Here is a 15,810-nt window from a genome sequence, read left to right on the forward strand (position 1 = left end):
GACATAGGTCCAAAATCGTAGGAAACAAATCTTAAAGTTGGCTCAAAAGTATGCGCCCATGTTATCCAAGGAATAAATTCTTACTGAAGAGGGTCCAATATCTACTTATCGATCAAACGATCTATCCTTCTGTATTTGGATAAATCTAAATCTTATACACAATATATTTTGCTCTTGTATAACTATTTTAATATGGTTACTTATAGCTCAGAAATTCATTATATCATAGAATCATTTCAAGAAATAATCAATATATCTACATTTTCCAAAGTTTTCACCAATCCTTATTTTCACATTTTCTACCTATAGATAAACAATCAGAGAAAAATGTTAGGATGCAGGTCCCTAAAATCTAGTCCACTGCACAACAAAAAGTAGCTGGCCATAAATACCTATATGCTTTTCGAATTTAAATTATGCACGTCGATAGCCTGGCAGTTCTTATGCCTTTTTATTAAGCTTGGCTCGACATTCGAAGTATATGTTCTAAATAAACATACAGTATTACATTTTTCTAATAGGAGTCTATGATTCCTGTACATTAAAATGCAATACGATTTTTAAAAAGTAATTAATTCATATCCCCTAGCATCACTGAACTCCCTGGCAACTCCAATGTGAAAGTAAGTCTTATTTGTAAATATTTTTTCCCTTGACTTCATATATTAACTTTCATAAACATTGATCAAATGTTGCCCTGATCAATAACTTTACTTTTGTTTCTTGTTGACTTAAAGGTAATTACATTTGAAAACTTAGGGGATCACCAGTAGATCTTTTAATATTTTCTTTTGTGTTTGTTATATGAATCTGAAAAGGATCAAATTTTATTTTAAAATTCATCTTTTTTTTTTATATATGTGTATGGTATATTGATAGCAAGGATTAAGAATTACGAAGTTGACTCTTGCGTCGCTGTATTTAGGTAGAAATTTGCTGCTTTTATTAGATCTCAAATAAAATTATTCTGTATATAGGGAAGAAAAACATGGCGCTTGTAAGCAGTATGTGCAAAAAAAAAAAAAAAATCCGCAAGGAATTGCAGTAAATTCCTTTTTGTTTGAAGAAAATTTACAGCTTGGTAATAGACCTTTTTATGACCTCTTTGCGCTTGCCATTGGCTGCTTTTGGTCATGTGCATTCAGTGATTGCCTCCATGGCCTTTTCCCTGATTTCCCTGGCGATTTTTTTTTCGGCATTCTGCCTTTAGAGAGTCTCAACCCCTCTTTTTCTAACCTTTGTCTCTGAAGAGTGTATTACAGTTAGTTTGATGGTCGTGCACCGATCCCTTTTATTCCCGGGCTCTTAAAACCTGCATTTCCCTCTGGTTGCTTTGCAGCTGAGCTCGCAGCTTCCGGCAAGAAGTCTGAACCCCTAAGAGCTGGGGAGAGGTTTAGGCTGTAGGTGAAGGATTGGGGCAAGATCTAGATTATATCAATGTACCTTTTCCCCCCACTTCCTTAAAGTCCGCTATTTTTTTCATTTGGATTGGTACCGAAATGCCAAATGGATTACACCTCCAGCCTTGTAACTCGGCTTCCAGTATGGCGAGAAGGTACGTGCTTCATTTTACTCCAGACTTATTGCTTTGCTTCCTGTAAGTGTGACGCCGCCAAGCGACTTAATGCGATGGAGGAAAAGTAGACAGAAAAGATAATAACATTCTTTTTTACCTGTCCTGTCAGGCCAATCTTGCACAATGTCATTTTAAAGCTGTTGATTATTAACATGTGGCAAACTTCACATCATTCAGTTTATTAATGACATTTGCCTGTTCAGTTTTGTCACCGAATTCAGCTGCGTTTTAAGCGGGGTTTATTCAAATAAATAGGTTATAAGCTCATGTTCCTTATTTTAGAATGGGACTCTCATATTTGTTATTAGATTATTGAAAGAAACAGGTTCTTGCCAACGTATAGAAAAGTGGGTTCCGATAGTAATCTTCGCCAGAATAAAAATGCGAATGCAGAAAAGAATGCGAATTTTTACTAGCGTAATTCAGTGATTTAGTGCTAAGGAGATTTTGACAGATTGAAAAATCATACAGTAAAATGCTTTTCTGGCTGATTCCGTATTGTCTTTCAGTTGCATACATTTAAAGATTAACAGGTGTTTTTAGTATAGGATTTATTTTATTTATTTTTAAAACCAATGTGATTGAACCATTTGCTGTGCTATTATGTTCTAAAACTAGATGAAAAATAAACCAACATTTTTCAGTTAGTTTATGTGGACGTCATCAATTTAAATCGTGAAGGTTTTTAATAATGAATAAAGCACCGATCTGTACTTTAATTACATTAATTACAAGTATCTCATTTAGCTTTTACAAATTTGCATTACGGTCTTCTATTCAAGGATACTGAAGATATTTTTTCTGAAACATATCTGAGTGTTTCAGAAATAATAACAATGTTTAACTCCGCCCCCTTCTCAGTCGTACTTTGCTTACAAGCAATTTTAATATTATTGCTCACGCCAGATGTATTAACAATTTTTGGAAGGACAATACAAAGTACTATCATAGCTTTTTCTGTTATTTATCTCTGATTTTTATTTAACATAGTATGTTGCACCTGATGATAACGATAACTACTATAGTTACGAAAATAAATATACTGAAACTTTCAGTATACAATTCTGGCAATCATTGAAAGTACAGGGGTTCATTATTTGTGCAGTAATATCTAGACAATAAAAAATGCTTTAAAGTTTTGTAAATAGTATGTCTTTATTGCATAGATACAAAGTTGAACACTGGCTGTCAGTCTTCTTCCACTCTAACGAATAATCAGTGCCTCAAAGTCTCTCTCAAATTCAGACTCAGGAAACTTTATTGGCATGACAATGTGAACAAGTATTGCCAAAATAATATATAAAGTGGTTAAATAAAAGATAAAAATACATAATAGAAGTAAAATAAAATTACAGTTCTCTCCCTCTCTCATACTCTTGTCTCTTCTTTTAATCCAAAAGTATAGCCTCCCCCCCCTTAGATTTTGAAGGACATCAATTATCCTCTTTTCAAGTTTCTGATTAATTAATCTGTACTTATGTACATGAATTGTACAGCTTATTAGTAAAGAACTCATAATTTACTCCTAGCCCTGCTATGAAAAGTTATTAACATGGCTATTATATTTTGAACTTTCAGAAAAAAGTAAAAATATTGAGAACGTCACAGGACCATTATTTTTAAAACAACAACCGCTTTTGTTAAAGTATCTGCTTGGGTTTAGATTATGTGGATATCATATTTGTATGCATTTTTGCGAAAAGCATTATAACTAAAAGGAAAAGCATAACATGGCTACACAATGCGTTAGCTGGCTTGATAAAGCGACAATTAAACATATTTAAAATAATAATAATAAAACAACTCAGCATTTTTATGTAGGTGTGCAGGTATGTGTAATCAGTCAGCATTAACCTAAATCTTATTCTGATTGCTCTATATTGAAAGATAACATTGAAGGAAAAGAAAACTTCTAGACTATCAATTATGGCTTATTGTGTGCTGTGTCTACTTTATGAATCTCAGTAGATTTAATTTCTGTTCTAAGAAAACTGTTAAAGAAAGCTTTCGCGATATAGAATACAAGTTTCTTTTCTGGAGGAATTATTTTTCGCATGGATTGCTTTATGAGCTCCTGGAGAAGACAAAATGAGAACAAAGACAGTATTTCACTGCTGGGTTGGCAGACAGCTGTTAAAGGTATTTACAGCTCTACTGCAGTGCGGCAGTGACTTTTGCTGCTGGCAGTATAGAAGGAAGTGAAGGGAAAGGGCTAGTTAATTCCTTCTCTGAATGTCTTACATTATATCAGATACAGTTTACACCATTAAACATTTTAGATGGCATGAAGCAAAAGACAATGCATTTTTAATATAATATTTGTCAGAATTTTAACATGAAGCTTTACAATAGCATTTGTAATCCCTAATTGGACAAGGCTGCGCTCCAGTTTGTCTCTTAAAGCCCTATTCAGTTATACTACCTGATTTGTTAAATAGACTTTAGAATGCCTTCACGCTGGAATCAGTCAATAATATAGAACAATTCAGGCGTTAGCATAATTCAGTCTACTTTAACAGCCATTCAGTTACTATTTAGTTCCCTATCTGAATTTTGCCTTAATTTATTCATAGGCAGAGTATTGCAGAAATATCTACTGAATGTATCAGCAATCTGGAATATTTCATAGCAGAGGCTGCGCGTCAAAGATGAGCACTGATTAAATCATGTGTAGGTTCCACTAGATGAACACAGGAGAAGCAGTGGGCCAATTGTACTATGGAGTTGATTCCATTTTTTTTAATATGAATCAGTATGCAACACATCTGGCTCAATAAACTCCATTTTCAAGTGAGCAACACAAATGCTCAAGCAATTGGCAGATCTGCATTTTTTTTGGACTATTTAAGCACTTATTTTGGTAAGCACATTTTTTCCTATATGTACTTATGTGACTTTAGAAATTGTACACATATATCTGATATCTATGTAACTCGATTCACTACTCCATCATTTATTTTTTCTTTTCTTTTGCTTTTGATTAAAGAACTAAACATTTAGATGTCCTTTTTTTTTTTTTAGCTTTGTACATTGAGAAATCAAATTTTATTGAACGCTGTCTTTTCTGCTCCATAGATTGGAATAGATTCTGGTGCTCTACTATTAGAGTATCTTTGTTAGCCTATACAACTCAATTCAAATGCTTTAAAGCTCACAGGGCAATTTGGACTCAATTGAAGTAGTTTAAGAAACAGCTAGTATCATCAAGTAACTGTTGGTCTTGCAGGTGTGGCCAGTGCTTCTCTACCTCATGTGTTGTATTTGTGTCCAAATGTATATTTTGGGAGAAGGCATGGAAAATTATTACTGATATATTGCAATTTAATTTTTCACTCATACATATCAGTAAATCATATTGAAATCTTGTGTGCCCAAAGTATTTTTATCCCTGCCTCAAAAGAAACTGCTAGATTTTCTGTTGGGTTCTGCAATTTACATGATTATGTGTAGTTGGAAAGTTAATAGTATTCTTAGTATTCACTTCTGGTGGAATACTGTGTGTATGTTATATAATTATGTTGCAGCTGAAAAACCCAAAAGAATGAGTCATTTGAAGAGAATATGGAGACCTGTAGAGATTTGGGTTTGTATTAAACCATGCTTTTATCTATATCTGTATATCTATCTATCTATCTATCTATCTATCTATCAGTCTGTCTATCTATCTATATCCATCTTATTTATATAATATCATCTATTGTTAAACATCATGGAACATTGTTGGCTCATTTGTTTAAATGATTTGTATAATTTAAACTTCAATAAAGATATTTGTACTTTAAAAATGTTGTCTTTTCAGTTGTATTTTTTACAAGCCTGTAGTTTCTTCTTTTTATGTGACTACCTCAGTGAAATATGTTGCAATCTTGCCCTGCTAAATCATTAGTGCCAGTGCTGCTTGCTGTATGAAAAGATGCTAAAGGTTTTAGCATCTTTATTAGTGATAAATGTATGAAGGGAAGACAACCTGATAGCTAGGACCAGTTTGCCTTGTGCCTTAATTATAATATATAAAGGAAGGCAAGGCAAGGTGAATTTATATATTTATTTATTTGTGTAATAGAAAATAATGGACTTACTGAAATTTCTATAAAGGTTTGTGGAAGGGAGGGGTTAATTCAGAGGCCCCTGCTTTTTTTTGTGGAAGAGCTAAACTTACCTTAATGAACTTAATGAAAAGAAACATGACAGAAAGGTAAATCTAACATTTGTTGCACACATTTTTTTTTCAAGAAAAGGGATTTCCTTTATTTAAATTGTGCTGGAGGGCATTAGGTTATGCAAAACACCATGGAATGAAAATCTGGATCACCCATGATAGATATAATAAACACATTGGGTGGAAGACAAGATAAGCATTTTACTTTAAATTACTCCATTTTACCTTTTAATGCTATTTAATACTTATTTAAGCTTTTCTTTATCTCTATATATTTCATTCTACAGTTTTCAAGAATTAAATTTGATTACATATTTATAATTTGATTACATTTTTATTTGGTCCATATTTGAGAAAGATATTCTACAGTTTCAAAAGACATTTCCAGAGATACAATAAAGAAAAAAATCACTTTGAAAATTGGCCCTTTGTACATGCTAAACTTCCTAGGGTTATGTGAATTTTTATATTTTGCATCCAATGTGATGTTTCTGCTGAAAAGCGGTCTAAGAATTTTAGACAAAATGTGACAAAATGCTGGAACCCTATTCAGCAGTAAAATTGCCTAACCAATATGGCCCACAGGAAGGATTCTATTTCATTTTTGTTGCTTACTATACATTTACTTGGACAGATACCCTTTTAGCACAAAATCTCAGTAGTTGGCAACATTTTTACTGAAAAGAGGGGCCTTGCTTTGTTATTGGAAAAACTGATATTTTCTGAGCCATTGTCCATGAGAAGGCGCTGTAGGACAAGCCTCATCGTCTTCTGCAAGTTCCACAGGCTTTCTTCTGTGGTTAGCTAGGGAGGAAGCCTAAATCACACGTGATTTCAACTTAAATTTAATCTTTATTAGTGTGAGGAGTAGGAGAAATGTCAAGTGCATCGTACATTAATATCTATTCCCTGTCAAGCTTTCCAGGAGCAATAAACAGAAGTAACAATCAAAACCCATTTAAGGTCTGGTGAAGGAAGCGATTTGCTCTTCTATCTGTAATGTATCAGCATAGCAGTTTCTTCAGACTAATTAAGTGATCTTGAAGAGCCATTTCTTTCATTTTCTATAGTTAGTCCACTCCCACCTCGGTAGAGTTCCAATACAAATGCAAGGAAGCAGCACTAAATAGCAACTGCTGAAAAGTAAAATTGTTGACGGGCAACGTTTTAACTTTTGAAGCTAGCGATATCTATATGTATTCATAGGATGCACTTATGCCTTGGCATACCTATCCTAGCCAAGGAACGCAAATATAAGAATAAGAAATAGATAGAAATTCTGAGAAAATAAGAATTCAATTTACCTGTAGCTATGAATCACTCTTTTGTTGTAGAGTCATGCTTTCTGACGTCATGGTATCCACAGTAATACTATATGGGATCTGACAATATGAATTTAACTAACCTCTTTCCTAGCAACACGAGTGGTTAGTGTTAATGGATAGGATGATAACATTCCATTGAATTCTAGGATAAACAGAACGTTTGTGGCCATATTCGTGTCAGACAAACTAGTATACTCTGCCAACCAGCAGAAATTATAAATAGAGATTTCTATGCATTAGCCTTCAGGGCCTTCTGAGATACCTGAAGAAAGGGCCATTGAGGTCCCGACAGCTAATGAACGATGATGTATACATATTGTTTCCTTTAGTTGATCCAATAAAATTCATACTCTCCAAAATACCCTTTGAATTCTTGGACAGGGAATTTTTTTTTTCACTTAATGATATAAATTATCTTGAAGTATGCCTGATCTTGATGCTGTAGTTGAACAGCGCATCTCATTTTGCATTATCATCATTTATGCTTCCTTCCATTCTGTCTCTGGATACTATTGAAAAAACGTTTTGGAAACTAGGACATTTGACAAGTATGTCAGCATGTTCTATTATTTATCCAGAAGAAATAATAGAAAAGCTAACAATGCAAGTACAATTAATTTATAGAAATGCAATTTACATACTCTTCACTTGTTTCATGCTAAAATGTAAGTCAAATAAAAGTGATTTCAAATAGGAATGATGTAATATACAGTGAATAATATTTCTAAAATTCAGATTTCTTGTTGACATTTCCTTTCAACCATGGTAAATTTAAGCAGTCCGAATACAATCTATCCTATGCTTATTATAATTCCTTGAATTAGGCTTGGTTAGGAAATTATGTGACTCTCTTTTTAATTTACAAGGATTTTGAATCAACCATTACCTGAAAAAGAATCATTGCCATATTTACATGTATTTAATAAATATATTTGTTTGTGTAATTTCTCTGATTGGTTGAAAAAAAGATGTAATATTCAGTTTTCATTATGTAAACAAGTTTTTTTTGCATATATCACATAATGATTTCAAAAGTACAGTAATTTGATTTTTTCTTAGGCAAATATTTTTTCTTAATTCTTTTAAGTTTGAATATGCTAATTTTGATATATTTGCACATTCAGTCCCAGTTTTGCTTATTTCTTCATAGTGCAAATGTAATGCAATCTTTAATTTATTAATTACTTAGTATTAAATAAACAGTCAATCTTATTTATATAAGGCTGTGATGGCAATAAACGAGGCATTTGACTTCCTGTGTTTAAAACCCTTGAAATCCTCATTTGCTTGCTCACACCCCATCCACTTCACACCAGGGCTGTTTTATTGTTTTATAGCCTGAAAGTTTCGATTATCAAAGATTTCATTGTGGAATGTTCAAGGATTTTCTCACTTTGTAAGTCTTAGATCCTTGCTGTTTTAACCAGTTTGGTCACTTGTAAACAATTTCAACACAGAAAAATCATACTATCTTATTCACGTGACTTTTTTGGTAAAAGAACTCTGGACAATGGGTTGGTAAAGCACATGTTACAAGCAGTTGCTGTTGTTGTTAGGGAAAAAAAAACCTTACAAGCTTTCGGTTCTAAAAGCACAAATAAAGTATTTACTCTTTCTGGTGCAATTTGTTTTACATCCCTATAGGCTGAACCAGTTCTAAACGGGGTTTACTTTGTACTTTTATCAAATGTCGACAAAAAGTCATTAAAAAAGTAAATTTTGTTTCTCCAGAAGAAATATATTTCCTGGCGAAACAAACCTGTGTTCATATCAATACAATTCGTCATATATCCTTGATATTTTTGTCAATTGGTCAGGTATTTAAATATTATGGAGCGTTTTCAGTGAACCTTCAGTGGATAAAGTTTAAAGCGGAAGGTTATTTATGGTTCCATAGAGATAAGTTCTGAGTGGCTATTTGGAAGCACGTGATTCCTATAAACTTTGTTTTATGGCTTGAGAGTTGACAAGCCAAAATATAATTCCCACCATAAATTAGTTTAAGCGCATACAAGTGCAGATGCTTTAGTTCCTTGAAGCAGTAATAGAGACAGTATTAGCAAAGGAACATTCTGCTGGATTCGGAACACAGAGGCATTTCTTCTATAAGGTTCCTCTTTCTTCTTGAAAAGCGCAAAGTAAGTCTGTTATTGACTATAACAAGGAAAGACGAAATCGAGTTTCTCTCATGTAGTTAAGCCTCAGGAAACCATGCACTATTTCTCACCAAGACAGGAATACCCCTGAAGTAGTAGATACAAATCAACCAGATTTTCCTAATACATAGAAAAATACAATTTTAAACCATTATGATATATTCAAGTGTTTCTTGTATTTTCATGCAATTTTTTATTTGTTAGAATCATAGTGATTTTTCTAATAGGCAAATTGTATTACGATATTTCGAAGATTAACATGTTCAGATTTCACAGAAGTTTCAAGATTTAAATATCTTGAAACACTGATGTCAACAGATGTAAATAAAAGGTGCCATATAATGCTATAAAATGCATGATACCTCTTTAACTGATTTTCTATGCATGACAACATTTGCAGCTCAATCCAAGCTAAACAGTAGTTTCGAAAAACTAAACAATATTTTAAAATAAGTATTGCATAAAATATTTTACATCTACATTTATGAAAATGTTTTTGTTTACTTCCATTATTGTATGTATGTGTAAGGTAGCTTATCAATGTCACAGAAATCTGTTGTTAGCGAAAACAACATGTTCCCACACAAATATTTCGGTATTCAAAAATCTTTGGAAGCTTCGTTTTTTCATAATTTGTTATTACAGTAATCTAAAACATATGATGTCTGAATTAGATTTTTTTTAATGGATTCATAGTTAATGTGATACTGTGACAGATTAAAGTTACAACTTTTCAGAGCTAAATCTGTTTTTATGCATTTTGAATTACTTATATTCTGTTATATTTATGTTATTGTTGATGAAATATCGTTCACACTACAGTAATGTGGTTAATATGCTAAAAATAATCCTCATAGGAAGTATTGGACTACATTATTTAATTAGTGTGGAATAGGCCTGAGAGTTCAATTTTAATAAAACTTTCATTTTAATCAACCTTAGGATTTGCACAATTTAATAAAAATATAAAATAAAATATTCCCTAGTGAAATTCAATTTGAAAAACATAATTTAAAGAAGTTTGCTTAGCATTCTATGTAAACTTTTTAAATTCAATATTTTAAAATATAATGTGTTCATGTTTGGGATATAACAATACACATTTTTGTTGCAACAGGTTCTTCACAATGGAAGGACATCAACAGTAAGTAATGTAATTTCCTTGGGGTTTGGGTTTTTTTTTTTTTTTTGCAAAATTTGTCCAAATATTTTCTATTATTTTCAATGAAAGGAATTGCTGTAGTTGGTGGAAATCTTAGTTCAGATACCTGTAAGGTTGTCTTTCTGTTGAACTTCTTAGATTTCAGTTGTATTTATTGTGGTTTAGGGAAAAATGATACTTTATCCGTGAGGCTATGAGCTTAATAACAAATGTTTAATATTCATATCTGGAAAGAAAGAGAGAGAAAGAGGCTGGAATTGCTCTAGGTGTAATTAGCAGTATTATCACACAAACATATAAAACTGTACAGCGCCTCCCTGTGCACAAATATATTTGCTGATTTTTTCGGCGAGGGGGGAGGGGATAAGGAGAAAGTGAATTATTTGGACAGTTCTGATTTAAGAAAATATTTAAAAATGGATTACATTTCTCTTCCATTGTAGAGAAATGTAAGACAGTCAGGAGTATTTCAAAAATTGTTCTTATTGTCATATGATGTAGCAAAGTATTGACTATTGATTTAATAAAAACCCCTATAAATGTAGGATTAGTGAGAGGTTAGCAAATCATTGTTTTTTGAAAGTTTAAAAATAATTAAATGTTTTTATGATTGTGTGTGAAATTAGAGAAAAACGAATTATTTAGCCTCTGGGTGAGAATAATATATATATATATATATATAGCTTTCTTGTTAAGGGCCCTAAACTCAGCTTTTTTCCCATAGATATAAATGGGAAAATCCTTCAATAAATCAGCAAAGATTTATAAAAATGCATACTATATATATTTGCATAGGACATCAGTGACAATAGAATATAATAATTATTACATGTGGTGTAAAATGTTTGACTAACATTTAGGTATATTGGCTCTATCATTTTCTCACCAATTTATTACCACAATTTAAAATGTTTCCATCAAATGGTCCCTTCTAAAAAAATAATGATAATAATAAAATAAAAGTCAACTGCATTTTCCTCCTTTCATCTATGGACCACTTGTACATAGGAAAAATATTATTTTTCTCTTTGTTTGAAGTGTGAATAGTGTGTTGTCATGCTAGCACTAGGTTTGTTTCTCAGAGATTGGTATGGCTTTTAGAGCTATTTCTAGAGATGCCTTTGAATTGCAGGAGTTACTGATTGCTTCGATTTCCTACTTCTGTCTCACTTCTAGGTATTTGGTATTTTTAACTTATAATTTTTGCATTAATAGATAGATATATTTTATTTCTATTTCTATGAAGTCCTTTTTTTCACTAGCTTAGGTTGAGCACACTGATCATGAACAAGGCCACAAAAAAAGCTGACAGATCAAAAGCACTTGTATGGGCAGTGAACAGGAGGTGAATATTTAACGCTTTGTTCATCAATAACTCTTTGGCTTTGACCTGTCTGAGCAAGTGGCGCAATAAGGTGAAATACAGGTCACAGAGTCTAACAAATATGAAAATGTGAACGATTTAAGTATTTAAAGAGTTAAGTTTCTTACTCAAATGTATATATGTTAATTTATATATTTTACTTTATATATGCAGTTGTAATTCATGTTCTGTGATAATATTCTATTACTGCTAATAGCAATAACAATGATACTTTAATACTGCTGGGCATTGAGCTGTCTAGCGTTAGGCTGTCAAATCAAAATATTTCATATTAAAACATCTATGTGCCTAAACAGTAATGCAAAAAGTTTCAGACGGTCCAGAAGGATGATTTGATCTTCAACCGGGTCGGCAGAATAAAACATTTTCTTACTAGTCGGTTCGGTTTTATGGATGACATTAAGAAAGCCAAGTATGGGATAACAAATTTTTACACATAACTTTAAAACATATTCAGGATCAGCAAGCGTAAATTATATATTATATTAGTTAAAGTATAAAAAAAAAAACTTACGATGATAAAGGAATTACCCCGTTTTTCGGAGCTCCAGGGGCTTTAAATATGTAGAAAGGTAAAAGTTTAAGCGGAGGACAGCGTAAAGCAGTTAGGTCAGGAACAATTCATGAACTTTTGTACTCTTGTGTGCGCCTGTTGGCAACTTAAAATAATGAAACTTTGTGATATGTTTGTAAATGATTTCAAATGACCTTTCGCCCTGGCCTTCACCATAAACGCTACCACACTGAAAATCTGAAGACAGTTGATAAGAGAAGATTTTGCTTATTGCTTTACGTGCAGCTAACAGGAACAATGCAAAACCAGCAGAACCTCAGAAAGGTAAATTTTGGGTTATTGTCATTTTTTGCAATAGTTATGGAAATTTAAATTTTTTTAAATGGCTTTTGGACGTTATTACATTCTATTTCAGTATTTTCATATAAAATATGTTTTACATAAATATTCCCATAATATTAAATTCAACATTTCTAAATAAATATTAGGCTCAATAAGCAGTCCGATTCTTTATTTGACAATTTTTTATATATTTATTTGATGGGACTACCTTTGGTTGGTTGGAAGTTAAAATGCAATTATTTCAGATATTGAATTTTGTGCTTCATGTCAAAATCGTAACAAAGTCCTTCATATTTCAGACCCTAAGCTGTGAACAATTTATCCGAACCATTTTTTAAATGATCCACATCCACCAAGCCTTACTTTAACACTTTAGCAGAAAAATAGCTTGGTTTCCTGAAACCATGAGTCAGAAAGTTGCTGTGATCATGAAAATTATAGAGGTAGATGAAAGCAATGTTATTACGTTGTCTATATGTACCCTGTAGAACCGAATTTGTGTGGTATTTATATAGTCACAGATTCGATTCTAGGGGAATATATGGTCGATGCAAAAACTTCGACATTCTTCAAAAGTCTAAAAAAAACTTAAACAATTTTTATATCAAAGGGTACCCAATATTAACGGAATATGCAAGCATTCTACCATTTCATTTAGAAAGTATTACGAGAAATAATATGTATTTACTGTGTGCTGCAAATGGCAATAATAACCTGATTATGTTAAGATTTCAAACTTTAGCCATATCAGTCACATGAAAAATTTATTCGGATTAAATATTGTCACATAAAAATGCTAAAATCAATTAATTATGGTACCAAGATAGGAATCACAAGTTTCCTATGGATTTAAAACTTGATGTAAATTTCAACAAAATGTCATCGCAATAAGAGCAAAACAAAAATATTCAAAATAACTTACTTGTATTAAACGAATAATATTAATATAGATTGCATAAATCTAATTACAGTTTGAAGACTTAATTGCTAAATTCCCACTCAACTAAACTGCTTAAAATTGCATATTTAATTTTTAAATGTTTTCTTATTGTTTGTATGATTTTCCATATTAATGTGTGAAAAGTGAACCAGGAGTTACTCATTGCCTAATTTTTTTCAACCTGACTGGATCTTGGTAACTTTTGAATGACCTCTGAAAGACAAAGCCAAGACAGGTCTATTGTACACTATATTAGCCTCATGTTTGATGTCTTTTCTTTTCTAGATCTCCTTACCAATTCCTTTCACCCATTTTTAGTCCAATTGTATGAAATTTACCTTCGATGTTTTAGTATTAAATGTAACAAAATATGTCGGGTTTATCACTGAGCAATATTTAAGCGCACAACAGTTTAGGAGAGTCAGTTCAGATAAACACTGAATTACCTGAAGGTCAGTGAGGACGGTCATCATTTGATGAATGTTCTCAATAAATTAATATATTGTTTAAAAGACAAAATATATTAAATACTATCACTTTATTAAGACTATATTACTTAGTTTAATTTGTTAAAATTATAAGGTGCACACAAATCCGGTGATAAACACCCTGCTCCCCGATTGGCTGGCTTAGTCACATGGATGCCTAACTTTATTCAGTTGACAGCAAGTAGGAGGGCTCTATGGAAGGAGAAAAAAAGACAACGCGAGAAAAATTAGTATTTTCTACCTTCAGAAATTAATGGCCATGAGTTCCTATATGGTGAACTCTAAGTATGTGGATCCCAAATTTCCTCCTTGCGAGGAATATTTACAGAATGGCTACCTAGCAGAACAGAACTCAGATTATTACAGTGCATCGCAAGGCTCCGATTTTCAGCATCAGGGAATCTATCCTCGGTCAAACTACAGCGAAGAGTCCTTTAGCTGTAGCAATGCCCAGGGCTCTGCAGTGCAGCCGCGGGGTCACGGGCAGGAGCAACCCGGCCCCCAGAGTCACTTCCCCGTTCCAGCAGACCATTGTCCACCACCTCCCCTGCCCAACTCCCGCTCTTGCAGCCTGCAGCAAACCATCAAGAACCAAAATGGGACAGTAATTAAACAGCCAGCAATAGTTTATCCCTGGATGAAGAAAGTACATGTGAACTCGGGTAAGGATCAAGTTCTTACTTGCCTGTTCTCTGCAAATTTACTAATCCTTTCCTTGTGGTTTTAAAAAAGCTATTCTAAGAATAATTTATGAGTTTTTAAACTGAGGCAGCAATTACACTAACCATAAATTTTTATTGCTGATGAAATAGGCCGTTGGCCATGTGGCTCGTTTTTCTGTACACGAGAAAACTCCATCTTAGTAGTGTGAGACATATTAATATAGACTTTCAAAATATTTAAACCTTGCAAATAAGTACAATTTGAAACCTCTGTATATATATATCAATGTGATATATCATTTTACAATGCGATGTTAGTGTATTTACCTCTAGAAAGATGACATTCTAAAAGTTGTATATATTATTTTCCAGTGAATCCAAATTATGCCGGAGGGGAACCAAAACGGTCAAGAACTGCTTACACCCGGCAGCAAGTCTTAGAACTGGAAAAGGAATTTCATTTTAACAGGTATCTTACAAGGCGTCGTCGTATTGAAATTGCTCACACTTTGTGTCTTTCTGAGCGCCAGATCAAGATCTGGTTTCAGAACAGAAGAATGAAGTGGAAAAAAGATCACAAACTGCCAAACACAAAGGGCAAATCTTCTTCATCTGGTTCTACCCAACACTTACAGACTGTTTCCAAAGATCTTCAGACTGAGTTGACAACTTTATAGAAGTTTAATTTTAGCCTCTTTTCCTGAACTGTACTGTATATAATAGACACTATTCAAGCAGAACAAGCATGCATCAGCAAAAGACTCCAGGACTGTTATCTTGCTTTAAAGGTACCATTGTACATAAGGAACGAATTCCACATTCTCTGGACTTTGCATTGCCTACTGGCATAACCTAATAACTTCCACAGTAAGCTGATATCACTTTGTTTCCCTACTCAGTGTGCAGTTTCATTCATGGGTGCGTTTAGGCAAGTACAGAACAAAAAAAAAAAAATATGCTCGCATCAGTCTGGTGCTGCTTACACCTATGTTGGTGTTATCATCGTCCTTTGTTCATTTCAATAAAAATACCAAATCAGTTGCATAGAAATTATAGAGGGGTATGTCAGATCATAAACGGGTTATTTTATTTTCGGATGCTA

At 32.8% G+C, this 15,810-nt stretch overlaps 2 protein-coding genes and 1 long non-coding RNA gene across 8 annotated transcripts in view; 2 read left to right on the forward strand and 1 right to left on the reverse strand.

The window, feature by feature from the left end:
- The first annotated feature begins 1,187 nt into the window (after positions 1–1,187).
- Positions 1,188–15,810, forward strand: part of HOXD3 (homeobox D3) — a 36,658-nt gene continuing 22,035 nt past the window's right edge. Inside the window, exons 1-2 of one of the 5 annotated variants that reach the window (XM_029605854.1) lie at positions 1,188–1,555; positions 10,334–10,360. The gene's annotated coding sequence lies outside the window, so the exon portion shown is untranslated. Of the gene's footprint in view, positions 1,556–9,083; positions 9,199–10,333; positions 10,361–12,522; positions 12,601–14,675; positions 14,709–15,080; positions 15,178–15,810 lie in introns of those variants that run through there. The other 4 variants (XM_029605853.1, XM_029605856.1, XM_029605857.1 and 1 more) reach the window with 4 other exon arrangements.
- Positions 9,194–12,383, reverse strand: LOC115093708. Its single transcript, XR_003857386.1, has 3 exons — positions 12,277–12,383; positions 10,485–10,604; positions 9,194–9,336 (listed from the first exon to the last, which is right to left on the reverse strand). It is a non-coding gene; the product is annotated as an uncharacterized LOC115093708 (long non-coding RNA).
- On the forward strand, positions 12,520–15,718 carry HOXD4 (homeobox D4). 2 transcript variants are annotated; one of them, XM_029605865.1, is made up of 3 exons: positions 12,520–12,600; positions 13,844–14,708; positions 15,081–15,718. In XM_029605865.1, exons 2-3 carry the CDS (start codon positions 14,300–14,302, stop codon positions 15,383–15,385), a joined length of 714 nt encoding a protein of 237 aa, XP_029461725.1. In that variant the 5' UTR covers positions 12,520–12,600; positions 13,844–14,299; the 3' UTR covers positions 15,386–15,718. The 2 variants fall into 2 exon arrangements, with proteins under 2 accessions (XP_029461725.1, XP_029461726.1); XM_029605866.1 differs by lacking the exon at positions 12,520–12,600 and having other exon boundaries at positions 12,625–14,708.

Source organism: Rhinatrema bivittatum, chromosome 6 (assembly GCF_901001135.1).
Source record: "Rhinatrema bivittatum chromosome 6, aRhiBiv1.1, whole genome shotgun sequence".
Classification (NCBI taxonomy): domain Eukaryota; kingdom Metazoa; phylum Chordata; class Amphibia; order Gymnophiona; family Rhinatrematidae; genus Rhinatrema; species Rhinatrema bivittatum.

What these genes read in the sequence shown, in the direction of transcription:
- HOXD4 (XM_029605865.1), top strand. Translation starts at nt 14,300, where the DNA reads ATGGCCATGAGTTCCTATATGGTGAACTCTAAGTATGTGGATCCCAAA. An exon ending in GAAAGTACATGTGAACTCGG is followed by an intron (nt 14,709 to 15,080) that starts GTAAGGATCAAG and finishes ATTATTTTCCAG; the next exon opens with TGAATCCAAATTATGCCGGA.